Raw genomic sequence first — 26,727 nt, forward strand, 5'->3', positions numbered from 1 at the left:
AAACCCCCTGTTTCACCACAAACCTCAACTGTTGCTTACACATTCATAACGTTTCCGTCTTAAGTTGTAGTAGATTCTGTTTCTCAGTGTACTGTCGGTCTCCCTATGTGTAGTCGATTGATTGTTTAATTGATCGATTGCTCTGTTCTTGTCTCCCTGGCTGTGTCCAGTTCTCCTGAGTGGGATGAGTTGGACCCATCTGAGAGAGAGGACCTGCATCTAAAGATGGAGGATGGAGAGTTCTGGTAGGATGACGAGCATGATTACATGCTGAGTTCTCGTAGGATGAACAGCATGATTACATGCTGAGTTCTCGTAGGATGAACAGCATGATTACATGCTGAGTTCTGGTAGGATGAAGAGCATTGGAGACGCCTTCAAATTAGTGGATTCGGCTATTTCAGTCACACCCATTGCTGACAGGTGTATAAAATAGAGCACACCGCCATGCAATCTCCATAGACAAACATTGGCAGTAGAATGGCCCGTACTGAAGAGCTCAGTGACTTTCAATGTGGCACAGTCATAAGACGCCACCTTTCCAACAAGTCAGTTTGTGAAATTTCTGTCCTGCTAGAGCTGCTCCGGTCAACTGTAAGTGCTGTTATTGTGAAGTGGAAACGTCTAAGAGCAACAACGGCTCTGCCCCGAAGTGGTAGGCCACACAAGCTCACCAAACGGGACCTCCGAGTGCTGAAGCGCATAGTGTGTAAAAATCGTCTGTCCTCGGTTGCAACATTCACTACAGAGTTCCAAACTGCCTCCGGATGCAACGTCAGCACAATAACTGTTCTTCAGGAGCTTCATGAAATGGGTTTCCATGGCCGAGCATCTGCACACAAGCCTAAGATCACCATCCTAAATGCCAAGCATCGTCTGGAGTGGTGTAAAGCTCGCCGCCATTGGACTCTGGAGCAGTGGAAACGCGTTCTCTGTAGTGAGGAATCACGCCTCGCCATCTGGCAGTCCGACAGACTAATCTGGATTTGGTCGATGCCAGGAGAACGCTACCTGCCCCAATGCGTAGCGCTGACTGTAAAGTTTGGTGGATTAGGAATAATGGTTGGGGCTGTTTTTCATGGTTCGGGCCCCTTAGTTCCAGTGAAGGGAAATCTTAACGCTACAGCCTACAATGACATTTTAGACGAGTCTGTGCTTCCAACTTTGTAGCAATAGTTTGGGGAAGGCCCTTTCCTGTTTCAGCATGAAAATGCCCCCATGCACGAAGCGAAGTCCATACAGAAATGGTTTGTCGAGATCGGAGTGGAAGAACTTGACTGGCCTGCACAGAGCCCTGACCTCAACCCCATTGAATCACCCTAAGTCCCCAAAGTAATTTTCCAACATCTAGTGGAAAGCCTTCCTAGAAGAGTGGAGGCTGTTATAGCAGCAAATGGGGAGGACCAACTCCATATTAATGCCCATGATTTTGGAATGAGATGTTGGACGAGCTGGTGTCCAAATCCTTTTTAAATCACCCTATTCTCCCCTGTCTATAGGATGTCATTCCAGGAGTTCCTGGGGCAGTTTTCCCGTCTGGAGATCTGTAACCTGACGGCAGACGCTCTGAGTGAGGACGGCCTCAGCCACTGGAACACCATCAAGTTCCACGGCATGTGGAGACGGGGGAGTACCGCCGGGGGCTGCCGCAACCACCCCAGTGAGTCATGGAACATCTAACATGTCTCCCAGAACACATAGAATATTTACATTACAGTGTTACAACGTTAAAACCTCATACTGCAGAACGTTAACACCTCATACTGCAGAACGTTAACACCTCATACCGCAGAACGTTAACACCCCATACCGCAGAACGTTAACACCTCATACTGCAGAACGCTAACACCTCATACTGCAGAACGTTAACACCTCATACTGCAGAACGTTAACACCTCATACTGCAGAATGTTAACACCTCATGACGCAGAACGTTAACACCCCATACTGCAGAAGGTTAACACCTCATACTGCAGAACGTTAACCACTCATACTGCAGAACGTTAACACATCATACTGCAGAACGTTAACACCCCATACTGCAGAAGGTTAACACCTCATACTGCAGAACGTTAACCACTCATACTGCAGAACGTTAACACCTCATACTGCAGAATGTTAACACCCCATACTGCAGAACGTAAACACCTCATACTGCAGAACGTAAACACCCCATACTGCAGAATGTTAACACCTCATACTGCAGAACGTAAACACCCCATACTGCAGAACGTAAACACCTCATACTGCAGAACGTAAACACCCCATACTGCAGAACGTTAACACCTCATACTACAGAACGTAAACACCTCATACTGCAGAACGTAAACACCTCATACTGCAGAACGTTAACACCTCATACTGCAGAACGTTAACACCTCATACTGCAGAACGTTAACACCTCATACTGCAGAACGTTAACCACTCATACTGCAGAACGTTAACACCTCATACTGCAGAACGTAAACACCTCATACTGCAGAACGTTAACACCTCATACTGCAGAACGTTAACACCTCATACTGCAGAACGTAAACACCTCATACTGCAGAACGTAAACACCTCATACTGCAGAACGTTAACACCTCATACTGCAGAACGTTAACACCTCATACTGCAGAACGTAAACACCTCATACTACAGAACGTTAACACCTCATACTGCAGAACGTTAACACCTCATACTGCAGAACGTTAACACCTCATACTGCAGAACGTTAACACCTCATACTGCAGAACGTAAACACCTCATACTACAGAACGTTAACACCTCATACTGCAGAATGTTAACACCTCATACTACTAGCCTCGACTACCTCGACTGCCTCTACTAGCCTCGTGTACCCCTGCACATTAACTCGGTACCGGTACTCCTTGTATATAGTCTCATTATTGTTATTTTATTGTGTTACTATTTCATTTTTTTTTATTTAACACATTTTTCTTACTTTTTAACTCTGCATTGTTTGTAAGTAAGTATTTCACGGTAAAGTCTACACCTGTCGTATTCGGCACATTCAACAAATAAAAATGTGATTTGATTTGACCAGATGGGATATCTATAACACTTTGGTTGAATGGATTACCTTAATGCCTGCAGCTCTATTGTCCAGACACGTTCTGGATCAACCCCCCAGTATAACTCTGTCTTATCTCACTGTTACTCCAGACACGTTCTGGATCAACCCCCCCAGTATAACTCTGTCTTATCTCTGTGTTACTCTAGACACGTTCTGGATCAACCCCCAGTATAACTCTGTCTTATCTCTGTGTTACTCTAGACACATTCTGGATCAACCCCCCAGTATAACTCTGTCTTATCTCTGTGTTACTCTAGACACATTCTGGATCAACCCCCCCAGTATAACTCTGTCTTATCTCTGTGTTACTCTAGACATGTTCTGGATCAACCCCCCCAGTATAACTCTGTCTTATCTCTGTGTTACTCTAGACACGTTCTAGATCAACCCCCCCCAGTATAACTCTGTCTTATCTCTGTGTTACTCTAGACACGTTCTGGATCAACCCCCCCCCAGTATAACTCTGTCTTATCTCTGTGTTACTCTAGACACATTCTGGATCAACCCCCCCAGTATAACTCTGTCTTATCTCTGTGTTACTCTAGACACGTTCTGGATCAACCCCCAGTATAACTCTGTCTTATCTCTGTGTTACTCTAGACATGTTCTGGATCAACCCCCCCAGTATAACTCTGTCTTATCTCTGTGTTACTCTAGACACGTTCTAGATCAACCCCCCCCAGTATAACTCTGTCTTATCTCTGTGTTACTCTAGACACGTTCTGGATCAACCCCCCCCAGTATAACTCTGTCTTATCTCTGTGTTACTCTAGACACGTTCTGGATCAACCCCCAGTATAACTCTGTCTTATCTCTGTGTTACTCTAGACACGTTCTGGATCAACCCCCAGTATAAGATCACTCTGCTCGAGGAGGATGACGACCCTGAGGATGACGAGGTGGCTTGTAGCTTCCTGGTGGCTCTGATGCAGAAGGACAGGAGGAGGTACCGGAAACAGGGACAGGACATGCACACCATCGGGTTCGCCATCTACGAGGTGAGAAACGAGCTTCTAAGGAGTCTACAGCCTAACATCTCTGGTGGGGGGGGAACGCTACCCTCTCACTAGTTTGCTTTTCACAGAAATTCATTGTTTTCATACTTTAATGTTTCTCTTATTGTATCTTCTGTTTGTGCAGATTCCAGAAGAGGTATAAAGAATTTTACCACAGCTGTACATTTAGGCTCATGTATTTTGGGCATTGTGAAAATGATCCAACTTGGGTATGGCTATAAATGCGTTCTTCCTTTTTAAATGGCACTCATTTACATGAATATGGGCCAGTTTCCCGGACACAGGTTAAGCCTAATCTTGGACAAAGAAGCATTTTTAATTGAGAATTTCCATTGAACATATTTTTTGGGGGGGGGGGGGGGGGGGGGTTTTAGGACTTAACCTGTGTCTGGTAAACTGGGCTACAGCAGATGTAGTTGAAGACATATATTTTCCTTCCAGTACAGGGGTTGTCAGAACGTGCACCTGAAGAAAGACTTCTTCCTGAACCATTCATCCTGCGCTCGCTCTGAGACCTTCGTCAACTTGAGAGAGGTCAGCAACCGTCTCTGTCTGCCTCCGGGAGAATATCTCATCGTCCCCTCCACCTTCGAGTCTGGCCAGGAGGCCGACTTTGTCCTGCGAGTCTTCACTGAGAAACAGTCTGAGACAGAGTAAGTGTGTGTGATCCTGTAATTCATGACATATGGCTTTTTTTTAAAGACTTGATATGTGGGTCACCATGCCTCTCTGTGTGTGTGTGTGTGTGTGTGTGTGTGTGTGTGTGTGTGTGTGTGTGTGTGTGTGTGTGTGTGTGTGTGTGTGTGTGTGTGTTTTCTCATTCCAGAGAGCTAGACGATGAAATCTCAGCAGACCTGGAAGATGAGGTGGGTTTTCCTGTTTAGTCACTCAGTCACTACCATAACTACTATGGATAGAACAGTCACTACCATAACTACTATGGCTAGAACAGTCACTACCATAACTACTATGGCTAGAACAGTCACTACCATAACTACTATGGATAGAACAGTCACTACCATAACTACTATGAATAGAACAGTCACTACTATGACTACTATGAATAGAACAGTCACGACTATGACTACTATGGATAGAACAGTCACTACCATAACTACTATGGATAGAACAGTCACTACCATAACTACTATGGATAGAACAGTCACTACCATAACTACTATGGATAGAACAGTCACTACTATAACTACTATGAATAGAACAGTCACTACTATGGATAGAACAGTCACTACCATAACTACTATGAATAGAACAGTCACTACTATGGATAGAACAGTCACTACCATAACTACTATGAATAGAACAGTCACTACCATAACTACTATGGATAGAACAGTCACTACCATAACTACTATGGATAGAACAGTCACTACCATAACTACTATGGATAGAACAGTCACTACCATAACTACTATGGATAGAACAGTCACTACCATAACTACTATGGATAGAACAGTCACTACCATAACTACTATGGATAGAACAGTCACTACCATAACTACTATGGATAGAACAGTCACTACCATAACTACTATGGATAGAACAGTCACTACCATAACTACTATGGATAGAACAGTCACTACCATAACTACTATGGATAGAACAGTCACTACCATAACTACTATGAATAGAACAGTCACTACCATAACTACTATGGATAGAACAGTCACTACTATGGATAGAACAGTCACTACCATAACTACTATGGATAGAACAGTCACTACTATGGATAGAACAGTCACTACCATAACTACTATGGATAGAACAGTCACTACTATGGATAGAACAGTCACTACCATAACTACTATGGATAGAACAGTCACTACCATAACTACTATGGATAGAACAGTCACTACCATAACTACTATGGATAGAACAGTCACTACCATAACTACTATGGATAGAACAGTCACTACCATAACTACTATGGATAGAACAGTCACTACCATAACTACTATGAATAGAACAGTCACTACCATAACTACTATGGATAGAACAGTCACTACCATAACTACTATGGATAGAACAGTCACTACCATAACTACTATGGATAGAACAGTCACTACCATAACTACTATGAATAGAACAGTCACTACCATAACTACTATGGATAGAACAGTCACTACTATGGATAGAACAGTCACTACCATAACTACTATGGATAGAACAGTCACTACTATGGATAGAACAGTCACTACCATAACTACTATGGATAGAACAGTCACTACTATGGATAGAACAGTCACTACCATAACTACTATGGATAGAACAGTCACTACCATAACTACTATGGATAGAACAGTCACTACCATAACTACTATGGATAGAACAGTCACTACCATAACTACTATGGATAGAACAGTCACTACCATAACTACTATGGATAGAACAGTCACTACCATAACTACTATGAATAGAACAGTCACTACCATAACTACTATGGATAGAACAGTCACTACCATAACTACTATGGATAGAACAGTCACTACCATAACTACTATGAATAGAACAGTCACTACTATAACTACTATGAATAGAACAGTCACTACTATGGATAGAACAGTCACTACCATAACTACTATGAATAGAACAGTCACTACTATGGATAGAACAGTCACTACCATAACTACTATGAATAGAACAGTCACTACCATAACTACTATGGATAGAACAGTCACTACCATAACTACTATGGATAGAACAGTCACTACCATAACTACTATGGATAGAACAGTCACTACCATAACTACTATGGATAGAACAGTCACTACCATAACTACTATGGATAGAACAGTCACTACCATAACTACTATGGATAGAACAGTCACTACCATAACTACTATGAATAGAACAGTCACTACCATAACTACTATGGATAGAACAGTCACTACCATAACTACTATGGATAGAACAGTCACTACCATAACTACTATGGATAGAACAGTCACTACTATAACTACTATGGATAGAACAGTCACTACCATAACTACTATGGATAGAACAGTCACTACCATAACTACTATGGATAGAACAGTCACTACCATAACTACTATGGATAGAACAGTCACTACCATAACTACTATGGATAGAACAGTCACTACCATAACTACTATGGATAGAACAGTCACTACCATAACTACTATGGAATAGAACAGTCACTACCATAACTACTATGGATAGAACAGTCACTACCATAACTACTATGGATAGAACAGTCACTACCATAACTACTATGAATAGAACAGTCACTACCATAACTACTATGGATAGAACAGTCACTACCATAACTACTATGGATAGAACAGTCACTACCATAACTACTATGGAGAGAACAGTCACTACTATAACTACTATGGAGAGAACAGTCACTACCATAACTACTATGGATAGAACAGTCACTACCATAACTACTATGGATAGAACAGTCACTACTATAACTACTATGGAGAGAACAGTCACTACTATAACTACTATGGATAGAACAGTCACTACCATAACTACTATGGATAGAACAGTCACTACTATAACTACTATGGAGAGAACAGTCACTACTATAACTACTATGAATAGAACAGTCACTACCATAACTACTATGGATAGAACAGTCACTACTATGGATAGAACAGTCACTACTATGGATAGAACAGTCACTACTATGGATAGAACAGTCACTACCATAACTACTATGGATAGAACAGTCACTACTATGGATAGAACAGTCACTACTATGGATAGAACAGTCACTACTATGGATAGAACAGTCACTACCATAACTACTATGGATAGAACAGTCACTACTATGGATAGAACAGTCACTACTATGGATAGAACAGTCACTACTATGGAGAGAACAGTCACTACCATAACTACTATGGAGAGAACAGTCACTACCATAACTACTGTGGAGAGAACAGTCACTACCATAACTACTATGGAGAGAACAGTCACTACCATAACTACTGTGGAGAGAACAGTCATTACCATAACTACTGTGGAGAGAACAGTCACTACCATAACTACTATGGAGAGAACAGTCACTACCATAACTACTGTGGAGAGAACAGTCACTACCATAACTACTATGGAGAGAACAGTCACTACCATAACTACTGTGGAGAGAACAGTCACTACCATAACTACTATGGAGAGAACAGTCACTACCATAACTACTATGGAGAGAACAGTCACTACCATAACTACTGTGGAGAGAACAGTCACTACCATAACTACTATGGAGAGAACAGTCACTACCATAACTACTATGGAGAGAACAGTCACTACCATAACTACTGTGGAGAGAACAGTCACTACCATAACTACTATGGATAGAACAGTCACTACCATAACTACTATGGATAGAACAGTCACTACCATAACTACTATGGATAGAACAGTCACTACCATAACTACTATAAATAGAACAGTCACTACCATAACTACTATGGAGAGAACAGTCACTACCATAACTACTATGGATAGAACAGTCACTACCATAACTACTATGGATAGAACAGTCACTACCATAACTACTATGGATAGAACAGTCACTACCATAACTACTATGGATAGAACAGTCACTACCATAACTACTATGGAGAGAACAGTCACTACCATAACTACTATGGATAGAACAGTCACTACTATGGATAGAACAGTCACTACCATAACTACTATGGATAGAACAGTCACTACCATTACTACTATGGATAGAACAGTCACTACTATGGCTAGAACAGTCACTACCATAACTACTATGGCTAGAACAGTCACTACCATAACTACTATGGCTAGAACAGTCACTACCATAACTACTATAAATAGAACAGTCACTACCATAACTACTATGGATAGAACAGTCACTACTATGGATAGAACAGTCACTACCATAACTACTATGGATAGAACAGTCACTACCATAACTACTATGGATAGAACAGTCACTACTATGGATAGAACAGTCACTACCATAACTACTATGGATAGAACAGTCACTACTATGGATAGAACAGTCACTACCATAACTACTATGGATAGAACAGTCACTACCATAACTACTATGGATAGAACAGTCACTACCATGACTACTATGGCTAGAACAGTCACTACCATAACTACTATGGCTAGAACAGTCACTACCATAACTACTATGGAGAGAACAGTCACTACCATAACTACTATGGATAGAACAGTCACTACCATAACTACTATGGATAGAACAGTCACTACTATGGATAGAACAGTCACTACCATAACTACTATGAATAGAACAGTCACTACCATAACTACTATGGATAGAACAGTCACTACTATGGATAGAACAGTCACTACCATAACTACTATGGCTAGAACAGTCACTACCATAACTACTATGGATAGAACAGTCACTACTATAACTACTATGGCTAGAACAGTCACTACCATAACTACTATGGATAGAACAGTCACTACTATAACTACTATGGCTAGAACAGTCACTACCATAACTACTATGGATAGAACAGTCACTACCATAACTACTATGAATAGAACAGTCACTACCATAACTACTATGGATAGAACAGTCACTACCATAACTACTATGGATAGAACAGTCACTACCATAACTACTATGGATAGAACAGTCACTACTATAACTACTATGGATAGAACAGTCACTACCATAACTACTATGGATAGAACAGTCACTACCATAACTACTATGGATAGAACAGTCACTACCATAACTACTATGGATAGAACAGTCACTACCATAACTACTATGGATAGAACAGTCACTACCATAACTACTATGGATAGAACAGTCACTACCATAACTACTATGGATAGAACAGTCACTACCATAACTACTATGAATAGAACAGTCACTACCATAACTACTATGGATAGAACAGTCACTACCATAACTACTATGGATAGAACAGTCACTACCATAACTACTATGAATAGAACAGTCACTACCATAACTACTATGGATAGAACAGTCACTACCATAACTACTATGGATAGAACAGTCACTACCATAACTACTATGGAGAGAACAGTCACTACTATAACTACTATGGAGAGAACAGTCACTACCATAACTACTATGGATAGAACAGTCACTACCATAACTACTATGGATAGAACAGTCACTACTATAACTACTATGGAGAGAACAGTCACTACTATAACTACTATGGATAGAACAGTCACTACCATAACTACTATGGATAGAACAGTCACTACTATAACTACTATGGAGAGAACAGTCACTACTATAACTACTATGAATAGAACAGTCACTACCATAACTACTATGGATAGAACAGTCACTACTATGGATAGAACAGTCACTACTATGGATAGAACAGTCACTACTATGGATAGAACAGTCACTACCATAACTACTATGGATAGAACAGTCACTACTATGGATAGAACAGTCACTACTATGGATAGAACAGTCACTACTATGGATAGAACAGTCACTACCATAACTACTATGGATAGAACAGTCACTACTATGGATAGAACAGTCACTACTATGGATAGAACAGTCACTACTATGGAGAGAACAGTCACTACCATAACTACTATGGAGAGAACAGTCACTACCATAACTACTGTGGAGAGAACAGTCACTACCATAACTACTATGGAGAGAACAGTCACTACCATAACTACTGTGGAGAGAACAGTCATTACCATAACTACTGTGGAGAGAACAGTCACTACCATAACTACTATGGAGAGAACAGTCACTACCATAACTACTGTGGAGAGAACAGTCACTACCATAACTACTATGGAGAGAACAGTCACTACCATAACTACTGTGGAGAGAACAGTCACTACCATAACTACTATGGAGAGAACAGTCACTACCATAACTACTATGGAGAGAACAGTCACTACCATAACTACTGTGGAGAGAACAGTCACTACCATAACTACTATGGAGAGAACAGTCACTACCATAACTACTATGGAGAGAACAGTCACTACCATAACTACTGTGGAGAGAACAGTCACTACCATAACTACTATGGATAGAACAGTCACTACCATAACTACTATGGATAGAACAGTCACTACCATAACTACTATGGATAGAACAGTCACTACCATAACTACTATAAATAGAACAGTCACTACCATAACTACTATGGAGAGAACAGTCACTACCATAACTACTATGGATAGAACAGTCACTACCATAACTACTATGGATAGAACAGTCACTACCATAACTACTATGGATAGAACAGTCACTACCATAACTACTATGGATAGAACAGTCACTACCATAACTACTATGGAGAGAACAGTCACTACCATAACTACTATGGATAGAACAGTCACTACTATGGATAGAACAGTCACTACCATAACTACTATGGATAGAACAGTCACTACCATTACTACTATGGATAGAACAGTCACTACTATGGCTAGAACAGTCACTACCATAACTACTATGGCTAGAACAGTCACTACCATAACTACTATGGCTAGAACAGTCACTACCATAACTACTATAAATAGAACAGTCACTACCATAACTACTATGGATAGAACAGTCACTACTATGGATAGAACAGTCACTACCATAACTACTATGGATAGAACAGTCACTACCATAACTACTATGGATAGAACAGTCACTACTATGGATAGAACAGTCACTACCATAACTACTATGGATAGAACAGTCACTACTATGGATAGAACAGTCACTACCATAACTACTATGGATAGAACAGTCACTACCATAACTACTATGGATAGAACAGTCACTACCATGACTACTATGGCTAGAACAGTCACTACCATAACTACTATGGCTAGAACAGTCACTACCATAACTACTATGGAGAGAACAGTCACTACCATAACTACTATGGATAGAACAGTCACTACCATAACTACTATGGATAGAACAGTCACTACTATGGATAGAACAGTCACTACCATAACTACTATGAATAGAACAGTCACTACCATAACTACTATGGATAGAACAGTCACTACTATGGATAGAACAGTCACTACCATAACTACTATGGCTAGAACAGTCACTACCATAACTACTATGGATAGAACAGTCACTACTATAACTACTATGGCTAGAACAGTCACTACCATAACTACTATGGATAGAACAGTCACTACTATAACTACTATGGCTAGAACAGTCACTACCATAACTACTATGGCTAGAACAGTCACTACCATAACTACTATGAATAGAACAGTCACTACCATAACTACTATGGCTAGAACAGTCACTACCATAACTACTATGAATAGAACAGTCACTACCATAACTACTATGGATAGAACAGTCACTACTATAACTACTATGGCTAGAACAGTCACTACCATAACTACTATGGATAGAACAGTCACTACTATAACTACTATGGCTAGAACAGTCACTACCATAACTACTATGAATAGAACAGTCACTACCATAACTACTATGAATAGAACAGTCACTACCATAACTACTATGGATAGAACAGTCACTACTATAACTACTATGGATAGAACAGTCACTACCATAACTACTATGAATAGAACAGTCACTACCATAACTACTATGAATAGAACAGTCACTACCATAACTACTATGAATAGAACAGTCACTACCATAACTACTATGAATAGAACAGTCACTACCATAACTACTATGGATAGAACAGTCACTACCATAACTACTATGGATAGAACAGTCACTACCATAACTACTATGAATAGAACAGTCACTACCATAACTACTATGGATAGAACAGTCACTACCATAACTACTATGGAGAGAACAGTCACTACCATAACTACTATGGATAGAAGAGTCACTACCATAACTACTATGGATAGAACAGTCACTACCATAACTACTATGAATAGAACAGTCACTACTATAACTACTATGGATAGAACAGTCACTACCATAACTACTATGGATAGAACAGTCACTACCATAACTACTATGGATAGAACAGTCACTACCATAACTACTATGGATAGAACAGTCACTACCATAACTACTATGGATAGAACAGTCACTACCATAACTACTATGGAGAGAACAGTCACTACCATAACTACTATGGATAGAACAGTCACTACCATAACTACTATGGAGAGAACAGTCACTACTATAACTACTATGGAGAGAACAGTCACTACCATAACTACTATGGAGAGAACAGTCACTACCATAACTACTATGGATAGAACAGTCACTACCATAACTACTATGGAGAGAACAGTCACTACTATAACTACTATGAATAGAACAGTCACTACCATAACTACTATGGATAGAACAGTCACTACCATAACTACTATGGAGAGAACAGTCACTACCATAACTACTATGGATAGAACAGTCACTACCATAACTACCTATGGAGAGAACAGTCACTACCATAACTACTATGGATAGAACAGTCACTACCATAACTACTATGGATAGAACAGTCACTACCATAACTACTATGAATAGAACAGTCACTACTATAACTACTATGAATAGAACAGTCACTACTATAACTACTATGGATAGAACAGTCACTACCATAACTACTATGGAGAGAACAGTCACTACCATAACTACTATGGAGAGAACAGTCACTACCATAACTACTATGGAGAGAACAGTCACTACCATAACTACTATGGATAGAACAGTCACTACCATAACTACTATGGAGAGAACAGTCACTACCATAACTACTATGGATAGAACAGTCACTACCATAACTACTATGGATAGAACAGTCACTACTATAACTACTATGGAGAGAACAGTCACTACCATAACTACTATGGAGAGAACAGTCACTACCATAACTACTATGGAGAGAACAGTCACTACCATAACTACTATGGAGAGAACAGTCACTACCATAACTACTATGGAGAGAACCGTCACTACCATAACTACTATGGATATAAGTCACTACCATAACTACTATGGAGAGAACAGTCACTACCATAACTACTATGGAGAGAACAGTCACTACCATAACTACTATGGATAGAACAGTCACTACCATAACTACTATGGAGAGAACAGTCACTACCATAACTACTATGGAGAGAACAGTCACTACCATAACTAATATGGATAGAACAGTCACTACCATAACTACTATGGAGAGAACAGTCACTACCATAACTACTATGGATAGAACAGTCACTACCATAACTACTATGGATAGAACAGTCACTACCATAACTACTATGAATAGAACAGTCACTACTATAACTACTATGGATAGAACAGTCACTACCATAACTACTATGGAGAGAACAGTCACTACCATAACTACTATGGAGAGAACAGTCACTACCATAACTACTATGGAGAGAACAGTCACTACCATAACTACTATGGAGAGAACAGTCACTACCATAACTACTATGGATAGAACAGTCACTACCATAACTACTATGGATAGAACAGTCACTACCATAACTACTATGGAGAGAACAGTCACTACCATAACTACTGTGGAGAGAACAGTCACTACCATAACTACTATGGAGAGAACAGTCACTACCATAACTACTATGGAGAGAACAGTCACTACCATAACTACTGTGGAGAGAACAGTCACTACCATAACTACTATGGAGAGAACAGTCACTACCATAACTACTGTGGAGAGAACAGTCACTACCATAACTACTGTGGAGAGAACAGTCACTACCATAACTACTATGGAGAGAACAGTCACTACCATAACTACTGTGGAGAGAACAGTCACTACCATAACTACTATGGAGAGAACAGTCACTACCATAACTACTGTGGAGAGAACAGTCACTACCATAACTACTATGGAGAGAACAGTCACTACCATAACTACTATGGAGAGAACAGTCACTACCATAACTACTGTGGAGAGAACAGTCACTACCATAACTACTATGGAGAGAACAGTCACTACCATAACTACTATGGAGAGAACAGTCACTACCATAACTACTGTGGAGAGAACAGTCACTACCATAACTACTATGGATAGAACAGTCACTACCATAACTACTATGGATAGAACAGTCACTACCATAACTACTATGGATAGAACAGTCACTACCATAACTACTATAAATAGAACAGTCACTACCATAACTACTATGGATAGAACAGTCACTACTATGGATAGAACAGTCACTACCATAACTACTATGGATAGAACAGTCACTACCATAACTACTATGGATAGAACAGTCACTACTATGGATAGAACAGTCACTACCATAACTACTATGGATAGAACAGTCACTACTATGGATAGAACAGTCACTACCATAACTACTATGAATAGAACAGTCACTACCATAACTACTATGGCTAGAACAGTCACTACCATAACTACTATGAATAGAACAGTCACTACCATAACTACTATGGATAGAACAGTCACTACTATAACTACTATGGCTAGAACAGTCACTACCATAACTACTATGGATAGAACAGTCACTACTATAACTACTATGGCTAGAACAGTCACTACCATAACTACTATGAATAGAACAGTCACTACCATAACTACTATGAATAGAACAGTCACTACCATAACTACTATGGATAGAACAGTCACTACTATAACTACTATGGATAGAACAGTCACTACCATAACTACTATGAATAGAACAGTCACTACCATAACTACTATGAATAGAACAGTCACTACCATAACTACTGTGGAGAGAACAGTCACTACCATAACTACTGTGGAGAGAACAGTCACTACCATAACTACTATGGAGAGAACAGTCACTACCATAACTACTGTGGAGAGAACAGTCACTACCATAACTACTATGGAGAGAACAGTCACTACCATAACTACTGTGGAGAGAACAGTCACTACCATAACTACTATGGAGAGAACAGTCACTACCATAACTACTATGGAGAGAACAGTCACTACCATAACTACTGTGGAGAGAACAGTCACTACCATAACTACTATGGAGAGAACAGTCACTACCATAACTACTATGGAGAGAACAGTCACTACCATAACTACTGTGGAGAGAACAGTCACTACCATAACTACTATGGATAGAACAGTCACTACCATAACTACTATGGATAGAACAGTCACTACCATAACTACTATGGATAGAACAGTCACTACCATAACTACTATAAATAGAACAGTCACTACCATAACTACTATGGATAGAACAGTCACTACTATGGATAGAACAGTCACTACCATAACTACTATGGATAGAACAGTCACTACCATAACTACTATGGATAGAACAGTCACTACTATGGATAGAACAGTCACTACCATAACTACTATGGATAGAACAGTCACTACTATGGATAGAACAGTCACTACCATAACTACTATGAATAGAACAGTCACTACCATAACTACTATGGCTAGAACAGTCACTACCATAACTACTATGAATAGAACAGTCACTACCATAACTACTATGGATAGAACAGTCACTACTATAACTACTATGGCTAGAACAGTCACTACCATAACTACTATGGATAGAACAGTCACTACTATAACTACTATGGCTAGAACAGTCACTACCATAACTACTATGAATAGAACAGTCACTACCATAACTACTATGAATAGAACAGTCACTACCATAACTACTATGGATAGAACAGTCACTACTATAACTACTATGGATAGAACAGTCACTACCATAACTACTATGAATAGAACAGTCACTACCATAACTACTATGAATAGAACAGTCACTACCATAACTACTATGAATAGAACAGTCACTACCATAACTACTATGAATAGAACAGTCACTACCATAACTACTATGGATAGAACAGTCACTACCATAACTACTATGGATAGAACAGTCACTACCATAACTACTATGAATAGAACAGTCACTACCATAACTACTATGGATAGAACAGTCACTACCATAACTACTATGGAGAGAACAGTCACTACCATAACTACTATGGATAGAAGAGTCACTACCATAACTACTATGGATAGAACAGTCACTACCATAACTACTATGAATAGAACAGTCACTACTATAACTACTATGGATAGAACAGTCACTACCATAACTACTATGGATAGAACAGTCACTACCATAACTACTATGGATAGAACAGTCACTACCATAACTACTATGGATAGAACAGTCACTACCATAACTACTATGGATAGAACAGTCACTACCATAACTACTATGGAGAGAACAGTCACTACCATAACTACTATGGATAGAACAGTCACTACCATAACTACTATGGAGAGAACAGTCACTACTATAACTACTATGGAGAGAACAGTCACTACCATAACTACTATGGAGAGAACAGTCACTACCATAACTACTATGGATAGAACAGTCACTACCATAACTACTATGGAGAGAACAGTCACTACTATAACTACTATGAATAGAACAGTCACTACCATAACTACTATGGATAGAACAGTCACTACCATAACTACTATGGAGAGAACAGTCACTACCATAACTACTATGGATAGAACAGTCACTACCATAACTACCTATGGAGAGAACAGTCACTACCATAACTACTATGGATAGAACAGTCACTACCATAACTACTATGGATAGAACAGTCACTACCATAACTACTATGAATAGAACAGTCACTACTATAACTACTATGAATAGAACAGTCACTACTATAACTACTATGGATAGAACAGTCACTACCATAACTACTATGGAGAGAACAGTCACTACCATAACTACTATGGAGAGAACAGTCACTACCATAACTACTATGGAGAGAACAGTCACTACCATAACTACTATGGAGAGAACAGTCACTACCATAACTACTATGGAGAGAACAGTCACTACCATAACTACTATGGATAGAACAGTCACTACCATAACTACTATGGAGAGAACAGTCACTACCATAACTACTATGGAGAGAACAGTCACTACCATAACTACTATGGATAGAACAGTCACTACTATAACTACTATGGAGAGAACAGTCACTACCATAACTACTATGGAGAGAACAGTCACTACCATAACTACTATGGAGAGAACAGTCACTACCATAACTACTATGGAGAGAACAGTCACTACCATAACTACTATGGAGAGAACAGTCACTACCATAACTACTATGGATAGAACAGTCACTACCATAACTACTATGGAGAGAACAGTCACTACCATAACTACTATGGATAGAACAGTCACTACCATAACTACTATGGATAGAACAGTCACTACTATAACTACTATGGATAGAACAGTCACTACCATAACTACTATGAATAGAACAGTCACTACTATAACTACTATGGATAGAACAGTCACTACTGTAACTACTATGGCTAGAACAGTCACTACCATAACTACTATGGATAGAACAGTCACTACCATAACTACTATGGATAGAACAGTCACTACTATGGATAGAACAGTCACTACTATGGATAGAACAGTCACTACCATAACTACTATGGATAGAACAGTCACTACTATGGATAGAACAGTCACTACTATGGATAGAACAGTCACTACCATAACTACTATGGATAGAACAGTCACTACCATAACTACTATGAATAGAACAGTCACTACCATAACTACTATGAATAGAACAGTCACTACCATAACTACTATGAATAGAACAGTCACTACCATAACTACTATGGCTAGAACAGTCACTACCATAACTACTATGGATAGAACAGTCACTACCATAACTACTATGGCTAGAACAGTCACTACCATAACTACTATGGATAGAACAGTCACTACCATAACTACTATGGATAGAACAGTCACTACCATAACTACTATGGATAGAACAGTCACTACTATGGATAGAACAGTCACTACCATAACTACTATGAATAGAACAGTCACTACTATAACTACTATGGATAGAACAGTCACTACCATAACTACTATGGAGAGAACAGTCACTACCATAACTACTATGGAGAGAACAGTCACTACCATAACTACTATGGAGAGAACAGTCACTACCATAACTACTATGGATAGAACAGTCACTACCATAACTACTATGGAGAGAACAGTCACTACCATAACTACTATGTATAGAACAGTCACTACCATAACTACTATGGATAGAACAGTCACTACTATAACTACTATGGAGAGAACAGTCACTACCATAACTACTATGGAGAGAACAGTCACTACCATAACTACTATGGAGAGAACAGTCACTACCATAACTACTATGGAGAGAACAGTCACTACCATAACTACTATGGAGAGAACCGTCACTACCATAACTACTATGGATATAAGTCACTACCATAACTACTATGGAGAGAACAGTCACTACCATAACTACTATGGAGAGAACAGTCACTACCATAACTACTATGGATAGAACAGTCACTACCATAACTACTATGGAGAGAACAGTCACTACTATAACTACTATGAATAGAACAGTCACTACCATAACTACTATGGATAGAACAGTCACTACCATAACTACTATGGAGAGAACAGTCACTACCATAACTACTATGGATAGAACAGTCACTACCATAACTACCTATGGAGAGAACAGTCACTACCATAACTACTATGGATAGAACAGTCACTACCATAACTACTATGGATAGAACAGTCACTACCATAACTACTATGAATAGAACAGTCACTACTATAACTACTATGAATAGAACAGTCACTACTATAACTACTATGGATAGAACAGTCACTACCATAACTACTATGGAGAGAACAGTCACTACCATAACTACTATGGAGAGAACAGTCACTACCATAACTACTATGGAGAGAACAGTCACTACCATAACTACTATGGAGAGAACAGTCACTACCATAACTACTATGGAGAGAACAGTCACTACCATAACTACTATGGATAGAACAGTCACTACCATAACTACTATGGAGAGAACAGTCACTACCATAACTACTATGGAGAGAACAGTCACTACCATAACTACTATGGATAGAACAGTCACTACTATAACTACTATGGAGAGAACAGTCACTACCATAACTACTATGGAGAGAACAGTCACTACCATAACTACTATGGAGAGAACAGTCACTACCATAACTACTATGGAGAGAACAGTCACTACCATAACTACTATGGAGAGAACAGTCACTACCATAACTACTATGGATAGAACAGTCACTACCATAACTACTATGGAGAGAACAGTCACTACCATAACTACTATGGATAGAACAGTCACTACCATAACTACTATGGATAGAACAGTCACTACTATAACTACTATGGATAGAACAGTCACTACCATAACTACTATGGATAGAACAGTCACTACTATAACTACTATGGATAGAACAGTCACTACTATAACTACTATGGCTAGAACAGTCACTACCATAACTACTATGGATAGAACAGTCACTACCATAACTACTATGGATAGAACAGTCACTACTATGGATAGAACAGTCACTACTATGGATAGAACAGTCACTACCATAACTACTATGGATAGAACAGTCACTACTATGGATAGAACAGTCACTACTATGGATAGAACAGTCACTACCATAACTACTATGAATAGAACAGTCACTACCATAACTACTATGAATAGAACAGTCACTACCATAACTACTATGAATAGAACAGTCACTACCATAACTACTATGGCTAGAACAGTCACTACCATAACTACTATGGATAGAACAGTCACTACCATAACTACTATGGCTAGAACAGTCACTACCATAACTACTATGGATAGAACAGTCACTACCATAACTACTATGGATAGAACAGTCACTACCATAACTACTATGGATAGAACAGTCACTACTATGGATAGAACAGTCACTACCATAACTACTATGAATAGAACAGTCACTACTATAACTACTATGGATAGAACAGTCACTACCATAACTACTATGGAGAGAACAGTCACTACCATAACTACTATGGAGAGAACAGTCACTACCATAACTACTATGGAGAGAACAGTCACTACCATAACTACTATGGATAGAACAGTCACTACCATAACTACTATGGAGAGAACAGTCACTACCATAACTACTATGGATAGAACAGTCACTACCATAACTACTATGGATAGAACAGTCACTACTATAACTACTATGGAGAGAACAGTCACTACCATAACTACTATGGAGAGAACAGTCACTACCATAACTACTATGGAGAGAACAGTCACTACCATAACTACTATGGAGAGAACAGTCACTACCATAACTACTATGGAGAGAACCGTCACCACCATAACTACTATGGATATAAGTCACTACCATAACTACTATGGAGAGAACAGTCACTACCATAACTACTATGGAGAGAACAGTCACTACCATAACTACTATGGATAGAACAGTCACTACCATAACTACTATGGAGAGAACAGTCACTACTATAACTACTATGAATAGAACAGTCACTACCATAACTACTATGGATAGAACAGTCACTACCATAACTACTATGGAGAGAACAGTCACTACCATAACTAATATGGATAGAACAGTCACTACCATAACTACTATGGAGAGAACAGTCACTACCATAACTACTATGGAGAGAACAGTCACTACCATAACTACTATGGAGAGAACAGTCACTACCATAACTACTATGGAGAGAACAGTCACTACCATAACTACTATGGATAGAACAGTCACTACCATAACTACTATGGAGAGAACAGTCACTACCATAACTACTATGGATAGAACAGTCACTACCATAACTACTATGGATAGAACAGTCACTACTATAACTACTATGGAGAGAACAGTCACTACCATAACTACTATGGATAGAACAGTCACTACCATAACTACTATGGAGAGAACAGTCACTACCATAACTACTATGGAGAGAACAGTCACTACCATAACTACTATGGAGAGAACAGTCACTACCATAACTACTATGGATAGAACAGTCACTACCATAACTACTATGGAGAGAACAGTCACTACCATAACTACTATGGATAGAACAGTCACTACCATAACTACTATGGATAGAACAGTCACTACTATAACTACTATGGATAGAACAGTCACTACCATAACTACTATGGATAGAACAGTCACTACTATAACTACTATGGATAGAACAGTCACTACTATAACTACTATGGCTAGAACAGTCACTACCATAACTACTATGGATAGAACAGTCACTACCATAACTACTATGGATAGAACAGTCACTACTATGGATAGAACAGTCACTACTATGGATAGAACAGTCACTACCATAACTACTATGGATAGAACAGTCACTACTATGGATAGAACAGTCACTACTATGGATAGAACAGTCACTACCATAACTACTATGAATAGAACAGTCACTACCATAACTACTATGAATAGAACAGTCACTACCATAACTACTATGAATAGAACAGTCACTACCATAACTACTATGGCTAGAACAGTCACTACCATAACTACTATGGATAGAACAGTCACTACCATAACTACTATGGCTAGAACAGTCACTACCATAACTACTATGGATAGAACAGTCACTACCATAACTACTATGGATAGAACAGTCACTACCATAACTACTATGGATAGAACAGTCACTACTATGGATAGAACAGTCACTACCATAACTACTATGAATAGAACAGTCACTACTATAACTACTATGGATAGAACAGTCACTACCATAACTACTATGGAGAGAACAGTCACTACCATAACTACTATGGAGAGAACAGTCACTACCATAACTACTATGGAGAGAACAGTCACTACCATAACTACTATGGATAGAACAGTCACTACCATAACTACTATGGAGAGAACAGTCACTACCATAACTACTATGGATAGAACAGTCACTACCATAACTACTATGGATAGAACAGTCACTACTATAACTACTATGGAGAGAACAGTCACTACCATAACTACTATGGAGAGAACAGTCACTACCATAACTACTATGGAGAGAACAGTCACTACCATAACTACTATGGAGAGAACAGTCACTACCATAACTACTATGGAGAGAACCGTCACCACCATAACTACTATGGATATAAGTCACTACCATAACTACTATGGAGAGAACAGTCACTACCATAACTACTATGGAGAGAACAGTCACTACCATAACTACTATGGATAGAACAGTCACTACCATAACTACTATGGAGAGAACAGTCACTACTATAACTACTATGAATAGAACAGTCACTACCATAACTACTATGGATAGAACAGTCACTACCATAACTACTATGGAGAGAACAGTCACTACCATAACTAATATGGATAGAACAGTCACTACCATAACTACTATGGAGAGAACAGTCACTACCATAACTACTATGGAGAGAACAGTCACTACCATAACTACTATGGAGAGAACAGTCACTACCATAACTACTATGGAGAGAACAGTCACTACCATAACTACTATGGATAGAACAGTCACTACCATAACTACTATGGAGAGAACAGTCACTACCATAACTACTATGGATAGAACAGTCACTACCATAACTACTATGGATAGAACAGTCACTACTATAACTACTATGGAGAGAACAGTCACTACCATAACTACTATGGAGAGAACAGTCACTACCATAACTACTATGGAGAGAACAGTCACTACCATAACTACTATGGAGAGAACAGTCACTACCATAACTACTATGGAGAGAACAGTCACTACCATAACTACTATGGATAGAACAGTCACTACCATAACTACTATGGATAGAACAGTCACTACCATAACTACTATGGCTAGAACAGTCACTACCATAACTACTATGGATAGAACAGTCACTACCATAACTACTATGGATAGAACAGTCACTACTATGGATAGAACAGTCACTACCATAACTACTATGAATAGAACAGTCACTACTATAACTACTATGGATAGAACAGTCACTACCATAACTACTATGGAGAGAACAGTCACTACCATAACTACTATGGAGAGAACAGTCACTACCATAACTACTATGGAGAGAACAGTCACTACCATAACTACTATGGAGAGAACAGTCACTACCATAACTACTATGGATAGAACAGTCACTACCATAACTACTATGGAGAGAACAGTCACTACCATAACTACTATGGATAGAACAGTCACTACCATAACTACTATGGATAGAACAGTCACTACTATAACTACTATGGAGAGAACAGTCACTACCATAACTACTATGGAGAGAACAGTCACTACCATAACTACTATGGAGAGAACAGTCACTACCATAACTACTATGGAGAGAACAGTCACTACCATAACTACTATGGAGAGAACAGTCACTACCATAACTACTGTGGAGAGAACAGTCACTACCATAACTACTATGGAGAGAACAGTCACTACCATAACTACTGTGGAGAGAACAGTCACTACCATAACTACTATGGAGAGAACAGTCACTACCATAACTACTGTGGAGAGAACAGTCACTACCATAACTACTGTGGAGAGAACAGTCACTACCATAACTACTATGGAGAGAACAGTCACTACCATAACTACTGTGGAGAGAACAGTCACTACCATAACTACTATGGAGAGAACAGTCACTACCATAACTACTGTGGAGAGAACAGTCACTACCATAACTACTATGGAGAGAACAGTCACTACCATTACTACTATGGAGAGAACAGTCACTACCATAACTACTGTGGAGAGAACAGTCACTACCATAACTACTATGGAGAGAACAGTCACTACCATAACTACTATGGAGAGAACAGTCACTACCATAACTACTGTGGAGAGAACAGTCACTACCATAACTACTATGGATAGAACAGTCACTACCATAACTACTATGGATAGAACAGTCACTACCATAACTACTATAAATAGAACAGTCACTACCATAACTACTATGGAGAGAACAGTCACTACCATAACTACTATGGATAGAACAGTCACTACCATAACTACTATGGATAGAACAGTCACTACCATAACTACTATGGATAGAACAGTCACTACCATAACTACTATGGATAGAACAGTCACTACCATAACTACTATGGAGAGAACAGTCACTACCATAACTACTATGGATAGAACAGTCACTACTATGGATAGAACAGTCACTACCATAACTACTATGGATAGAACAGTCACTACCATAACTACTATGGATAGAACAGTCACTACCATAACTACTATGGATAGAACAGTCACTACCATGACTACTATGGCTAGAACAGTCACTACCATAACTACTATGGCTAGAACAGTCACTACCATAACTACTATGGAGAGAACAGTCACTACCATAACTACTATGGATAGAACAGTCACTACCATAACTACTATGGATAGAACAGTCACTACTATGGATAGAACAGTCACTACCATAACTACTATGAATAGAACAGTCACTACCATAACTACTATGGATAGAACAGTCACTACTATGGATAGAACAGTCACTACCATAACTACTATGGCTAGAACAGTCACTACCATAACTACTATGGATAGAACAGTCACTACTATAACTACTATGGCTAGAACAGTCACTACCATAACTACTATGGATAGAACAGTCACTACTATAACTACTATGGCTAGAACAGTCACTACCATAACTACTATGGCTAGAACAGTCACTACCATAACTACTATGAATAGAACAGTCACTACCATAACTACTATGGCTAGAACAGTCACTACCATAACTACTATGAATAGAACAGTCACTACCATAACTACTATGGATAGAACAGTCACTACTATAACTACTATGGCTAGAACAGTCACTACCATAACTACTATGGATAGAACAGTCACTACTATAACTACTATGGCTAGAACAGTCACTACCATAACTACTATGAATAGAACAGTCACTACCATAACTACTATGAATAGAACAGTCACTACCATAACTACTATGGATAGAACAGTCACTACTATAACTACTATGGATAGAACAGTCACTACCATAACTACTATGAATAGAACAGTCACTACCATAACTACTATGAATAGAACAGTCACTACCATAACTACTATGAATAGAACAGTCACTACCATAACTACTATGAATAGAACAGTCACTACCATAACTACTATGGATAGAACAGTCACTACCATAACTACTATGGATAGAACAGTCACTACCATAACTACTATGAATAGAACAGTCACTACCATAACTACTATGAATAGAACAGTCACTACCATAACTACTATGAATAGAACAGTCACTACCATAACTACTATGGATAGAACAGTCACTACCATAACTACTATGGAGAGAACAGTCACTACCATAACTACTATGGATAGAACAGTCACTACCATAACTACTATGGATAGAACAGTCACTACCATAACTACTATGAATAGAACAGTCACTACTATAACTACTATGGATAGAACAGTCACTACCATAACTACTATGGATAGAACAGTCACTACCATAACTACTATGGAGAGAACAGTCACTACCATAACTACTATGGATAGAACAGTCACTACCATAACTACTATGGATAGAACAGTCACTACCATAACTACTATGGAGAGAACAGTCACTACCATAACTACTATGGATAGAA

The 26,727-nt window shown here is 38.9% G+C and overlaps 1 protein-coding gene across 1 annotated transcript in view; it reads left to right on the top strand.

Moving 5' to 3' along the window:
• LOC139569677 (calpain-1 catalytic subunit-like) overlaps positions 1-26,727 on the top strand; it is a 100,144-nt gene that overhangs the window by 33,383 nt on the left and 40,034 nt on the right. Inside the window, exons 10-15 of the mRNA XM_071391085.1 lie at positions 171-245; positions 1,500-1,660; positions 3,908-4,077; positions 4,220-4,231; positions 4,537-4,748; positions 4,922-4,961. Of these exons, the coding sequence (XP_071247186.1) occupies positions 171-245; positions 1,500-1,660; positions 3,908-4,077; positions 4,220-4,231; positions 4,537-4,748; positions 4,922-4,961 (670 nt within the window). The remainder of the gene's footprint in view (positions 1-170; positions 246-1,499; positions 1,661-3,907; positions 4,078-4,219; positions 4,232-4,536; positions 4,749-4,921; positions 4,962-26,727) is intronic.

The sequence above is a fragment of the Salvelinus alpinus genome, chromosome 3 (assembly GCF_045679555.1).
Source record: "Salvelinus alpinus chromosome 3, SLU_Salpinus.1, whole genome shotgun sequence".
Classification (NCBI taxonomy): Eukaryota; Metazoa; Chordata; class Actinopteri; order Salmoniformes; family Salmonidae; genus Salvelinus; species Salvelinus alpinus.